Below are 6474 nucleotides of genomic sequence, written 5' to 3'. Positions count from 1 at the left end.
TCTTAGGTAGGTTTCAAACATTTTTCTCGACCTTTCAAACAGTCTTTTGGAATATTGTCGTATGACAGTCATCCTAACATATTCAGTAATATACGCTCAGAGATATTGTGCAGAAGCAATGGAAGAAATACGGAACCAACTGTGGGAACATTATACCAAAATAAGTGATAATGATATAAAGTGTAATTATTGTAATAAAATTTATAAACATACTGGAAACATACATTTTAAACCGGCAATAAAAATACATTTAAATAAGCATAACATAAATATTTACGATGATTTAGTGTGGAAAAATACGAAAAATAAGTCTAACTTAATATGGCAATATTACATAAAAGGAGAAAATTATGCAACTGCAATATGCAAGATTTGTAAAACATTGATTAAACATGCTCATGTGATACAAAATTTAATAAAACATTTTTTGAGAAGACATCAAGAAGAAGTAACAAAAATACAAAAACCAATTTTAAACAGTTGGTTATCATCGCATTTCGCAGACATAAAAGATTGTATGGCGAGATGCATTCATTGCAATAGCAAATTGAATATATTAAATAGTATAGATGTCTTAACGAATCACTTACAAATCTGTCGTCATATAAATAAAAATCCAAGAAATGATAATCAAAATGTAGAAAATAACGTGAATATATTAATATCATTGAAATATTCATGGGCGTGGCAACATTGTACATCAATAAACAAAAATGAAATAAAATGTAACCATTGTGATAAAATTTATAAAAGTTCAAGCATTACAAGAGGAATTAAACAACATTTATATAATTTTCATAATTTATCAAATGGCAACGAGTGGAAAAATTCCGAAACGACTTACAACTTGTTATGGCAATATTTCACTAAAGAAGAAGGATATACCGCAAAATGTACTATTTGCAATCAGCTAATAAAGAATGCATATGTGGTATGTTTGACATTCCATTTGACAAGAAAACATAAACAGGAAGTAATAAATATAAAAGAAACGATTAAACGTGCCTGGTTAGTACGACATTTTGCTACCAGCAATGACAGTCATATGATAAAATGCATTCACTGCGATTGCAAATTGACGATATTTCTGGGAATAAATGGCTTAGCGAATCACTTACTAGTGTTCCATGGTATAAGTGACAGTACGCGAACTCAAAGAGAAAATGAAGAAAATAATGCAGACATAATGATGCAGCAATTAAACGACAAAAGCAACGCAAAGAATGATTGTGCTATGGAAAATAAGAAAAGACAACAGTAAATGTTATCAACAGTATAAATTTATATTTTAAAAATGACTTACAAACGTACAATTGATATGCAATGTATTTTAAAAGTTTGATACTGACTTGACTTTTTTGTTTACCATTTGTTTACTATAATATTTATATAAATCTTAGTCAGTAATTCAACATGCGTGTTTTATAAATGTATAATGTTAAAAAGTATCTGCATTAAATCAAATTATTACAGAAACTTGTTAATTAAGATTTGCAATTATTTAATTAATATCTAGATATCGTAATAGATTGATTTAAAAATGATACCTGTCAACTAATTCACACTGTCGAAATGAGTTAATTATTTCAGTTAAAATATATTATATATTGTTATTAATTATCCTATAGATAATTGCAGATATTATCATGAATCAATTCAAGATCAGCCAATAATCCAGACGAGTACTTTGAAACAAATGTTGCGATCTAAAACATCAAATAATGACAATTTAACTCCAGATGCTCTAACATCTCAAAATATAAGTAAATATAAATAAATGTTTAAAGCTTGATGATGAAATTGGAAGAAATATCATAGATTTACGAATACAACATATGACAAATGAATCGAATATTGCAAGTTCAAGAGTTTATCGAGAGACATATCTGCGAGACACAGCCAGTGAAGAGGATCGATGGTAAAAATTCTATATCTTTATTGTTTTATCTTTCATATTTAATTCTTATACAATAAATTAATATAATGTGTAATGTGTATAAATTAAAAATTGTATATTCGTTATTCGTTTGTTCTCATATTTTAGTAAATATTTTAGTTAGATATTTTATGTGCGCGTTTTATTTATACAAACGCTAAGGATATTATAATTATCAATTTTATCGCTCAAAATGATTATTTAAAAAAGGATATAATAAATTTTCTTAATTTGCAATTATCTATTCTATAGCTAAACGTTTTGATTTCAGCGGATATATTTGTTATATTTGAAGGATATTTCAAATATTCTCAAATTCTACCAACATTAAAATAGACGATCAATTTATCAAACCTATAAATAATAGAATTTAATTTCAAACAAATTATCCAGTAGTTCACATAGTTAATATGTATCTTAATTGTTTCCAATAGTAATAGAAACGCAACTCTAGAATGTAGTGTTTTACGTTTTTCATTCATTTATATATAATTAAAGATTGCATTATGGAACGATTCAGAATCAGCGAACGGTAATGACAAGTGCTCCTCAGCAGATATTGCAAACTCATAATGCAACAAATGTTGAAGTTTGTCCTATGGACTATTTAGCATATTCCGGTACAAATAGGTATTCAAAATCTGATGAAGAAACTCGAAGAACTGCCAAGATAACGATGCAATTCTCGGTTAATCGGAGGAATAACACATGTTCTTATCAGGAGGATTCGCATTTGCCAGTCATAAAAAGTGAAATAAATCAATGGTAAATGTAGATTATACTTTCAAATTTTCAGTATTTAAAGAATAATATATACAAATTTCAATAAAATTAAATATTGCCTAAAGCTGAAATGTAATTTTATTTTTAATATTCATTACATTAATACATTTATTCTATGAATTTGCATTTAATTGCAGGTTATATTATAAAGCAATAAAAGACTTGGAAACATTCATGCTGACGTCTTCAATATAGATGATAACACATCAATTAATTAGTAACACATCAAACCATTATCACCGGATACCTTCACATTTCATAATATGTATAAGTATTCAGGATCTCAGGAAAGGACTAGAGAAAATTCAACGAATATATTGATACATGCTTCAGCACGTAGAAAAGATAATTCAAATACATGCTTTTGTCAAATTGGCACACATTTGCAAGTCGCAGAAAATGGAAGACCTCAATGGTAAAAAGTTGCAAACATAGTTTGTAATATCTTCCTCTAGTTGATATAAGATAAATGTTAATATACAAATTGAAAACATATTATTTAATATTAGATTTAATTATATACATAAATATAATATTTAATAATATACATAAAAATTTAATCACATACATAAAATGTATATACATAAAATGTGTTTGTTTCGAGGCGTAACATAGTATTATTAAAATAGTATTATTATATATTATTAAAAAAACTAAATGAGCATTATGAATATTATAGTTATGTTTCCTTGTTTCAATCAATATGAAATTTTGCTAATATAAAATTACTCTTATGTAATTAAATATCACATATTTAGTAATTGACAGAAATTATTACATTTGATTTTATTTTGCGAGTATTCTCGCATTCTGTAAATATTTATTTCGACATTTAAAATTTCAATGTGCAAATAATAGTACTCTCAATTTCAATATAATCAAACAAAGTATCAGATTTGAAAGTAACTTTACATCTGTATTAATTATTTTAATTCAGTATCCATCTTTTATGTTGCTTACTGTTGCAGATTGTATATTAAAACAATTCAAAGCAGACAGAAATGATGAATAATTCGGAAACATATATTGCAAACAAATAATATGGTAAATGGTAATTATTTTTATTCAGCTTTGGACATCTTCATATTTTATAATATGAATAAGTACATAAAATCTGACAAAGATATCGAAAAAAATACATCACAAATACATTGAAACGACAACCAGATGAAGAATAATGCCACTGCATTCATCAAACGGATGCCATTCGCAGAATCATAGAAGATGAAAAACTATAATGGTATTACAAATAGTCCTTTATCTTTTATGTAAATACATGTAGTTGAGTAAATATATGTATAATTATATCATATAATAATATTATATGTAATAAATTAATTTAAAATGTATAATGCACAGCATACAAAAAAATTTGATCTTTAGTATTACATTAGATTAATTTAAAAGTTTTAGTAGATATTTAACATATTTAAAGTGGATAATTAGTGCTATTAATATTATAATAAAATGTTTATAGTTAATTCATTAAGTAAACATCCGTTATCATTTATTATTTATTTTCATCTATTTAATATTAAAATATTGTGAATTGAAATTCTTGGTAGTTTTTATATTAGAATAATTAGATTCGTATTTCCAACATTATTTGACTAAATTTAAATTTTCAGGTATTCGAATAGTGAGAGAGTCAAGGCACACCTATCCTACGTACGACACATTACATTTTTATTTAATCAAGCATTGTACATAATTTTAAAAGCAATTTTATATTTTGTACTATTTCCTATATATTGTTTCTATTCTTTCATTTGAATTTAAATTATATTACAATGCCATTTAATATCACAATGACGATTATTTCGAAAGAGATATAAATTAGATATAAATTAAATAATAACACTGGCCGACGTTTCTGTTGTTTGAATAAAAGATACATTTTTCTGTATATTTTGCGCGCTGAACACGAATCCGATAATTAAATTGCTTACGTCAGATTTTTGAAAAAAGTTTGTTAAAAATGTAAAAATTGACGTTTCTTGATATATTTGTAATTTTTTTGTTGGCAAAGTAAATTTTTTTTCTACTTTTGTTTACGTCATTTTAAAGTGACATTTATCATTAAAATAGATCTTTAAAATAGATTTTTTTTAATGCCGTACGTTTTTTTTTCATCCAGTTGCGTCATTAAGTAGCCATGAAAAACATTTTGTACCGTTAATATTTTTGAAGAAAAAGTTTTAAAAACTGTATAATAATTTTAATAAAAAGGTTTTTGAGGCCACTAAATCAGAATTTGAAGTCAGATTATTCAAAATTCAAAATGGTGGTTTAAATATGGCAAATTAAAAATTTATCATCAGCAAAAATTTGTCATTTGCGTTAATTTAAATTTAAAATGATTTAGCGGTTTATTGATTTGTGTATTGTTTTATTATCGTTTATCTGTATAACTGACTAATGGCTCAGCAGAAAAAGCAGCTTTGCAACTGTTGTATAAATCTTTGATATAATTGATTTTTGCCCAAAGTTCCTCATGGATCTAAATGTATAGAACAATCATATTAAAAAATTTTATAACAATTGCAAAACTGCTTTTTCTGCTGAACATAGCCATAGATTGTTTACTGTTGATGAAACTGAATCGAAACATTTAAAGTATAGAATTTTATAATGATATAAAATGAATCAATTAGAATAACTAATCATGCACTGTTATCAGCGATTTGAATCTTATTAACTTTATTATTGTCTAATATTTTATATATTTCGAAAGTCGGTGAATTGAAGAAAGGAAGAAAGACATAACAGTCAATTTTTATTATTTTTGTCATTTAACTCAAAAAGATAGCTATTTAAAACAAAACAAAACAAGATAAATTCCAAATTAATTAATAAAGCAAGATACAAAAAAGCTCAAGTATTTAACGTGCATCTTTTATATAAAAATTAACATGATAAATTAATAGCAATCTACATCATGACAATGTTTACAAAAATTAAATAAATATCTCAACTTAGCATTAAACTACATACTAATATTTATATCTTAAGTTTCAAATTTTTCTCGACCTCTCAAACAGTCTTTTGTCGTATGATTTTGTCATCCTAACATATTCAGTGATATACACTCAGAGATATTGTGCAGAAGCAATGGAAGAAATACGGAACCAACTGTGGGAACATTATACCAAAATAAGTGATAATGATATAAAGTGTAATTATTGTAATAAAATTTATAAACATACCGGAAACATACATTTTAAACCGGCAATAAAAATACATTTAAATAAGCATAACGTAAATATTTACGATGATTTAGTGTGGAAAAATACGAAAAGTAAGTCTAACTTAATATGGCAATATTACATAAAAGGAGAAAATTATGCAACTGCAATATGTAAGATTTGTAAAACATTGATAAGACATGCTTATAAGATACAAACTTTAACAAAACATTTTGTGAAAAAACATCAAGAAGAGGTAACAAAAATACAAAAACCAATTTTAAACAGTTGGTTATCATCGCATTTCGCAGACATAAAAGATTGTATAGCGAGATGCATTCATTGCAATAGCAAATTGAATATATTAAATAGTATAGATGCCTTAGCGAATCACTTACAAATCTGTCGTCATATAAATGAAAATCCAAGAAATGATAACCAAAATGTAGAGAATAACGTGGATATATTACTATCATTGAAATATTCATGGGCGTGGCAACATTGTACATCAATAAACAAAAATGAAATAAAATGTAACCATTGTGATAAAATTTATAAAGGTTCAAGCAT

The 6474-nt window shown here is 25.6% G+C and overlaps 1 protein-coding gene across 4 annotated transcripts; it reads left to right on the top strand.

The window, feature by feature from the left end:
• Positions 1 to 4966, top strand: LOC112552850 (uncharacterized). Of its 4 annotated transcripts, none has more exons than XM_089075966.1 (6): positions 1 to 1257; positions 1639 to 1918; positions 2435 to 2701; positions 2857 to 3134; positions 3688 to 3959; positions 4348 to 4966. In XM_089075966.1, exons 1-2 carry the CDS (start codon positions 62 to 64, stop codon positions 1775 to 1777), a joined length of 1335 nt encoding a protein of 444 aa, XP_088932092.1. In that variant the 5' UTR covers positions 1 to 61; the 3' UTR covers positions 1778 to 1918; positions 2435 to 2701; positions 2857 to 3134; positions 3688 to 3959; positions 4348 to 4966. The 4 variants fall into 4 exon arrangements, with proteins under 4 accessions (XP_088932092.1, XP_025074879.2, XP_088932094.1 ...); XM_025219094.2 differs by having other exon boundaries at positions 2208 to 2701; XM_089075968.1 differs by lacking the exon at positions 1 to 1257 and having other exon boundaries at positions 1780 to 1918.
• The last annotated feature ends 1508 nt before the right edge of the window (positions 4967 to 6474 follow it).

The sequence above is a fragment of the Pogonomyrmex barbatus genome, unplaced genomic scaffold, assembly GCF_055798465.1.
Source record: "Pogonomyrmex barbatus isolate J1 unplaced genomic scaffold, ASM5579846v1 scaffold2, whole genome shotgun sequence".
Taxonomy (NCBI): domain Eukaryota; kingdom Metazoa; phylum Arthropoda; class Insecta; order Hymenoptera; family Formicidae; genus Pogonomyrmex; species Pogonomyrmex barbatus.
Note: the sequence above shows the minus strand (reverse complement) of the source record. Positions and strands in the feature narration are given on the sequence as shown.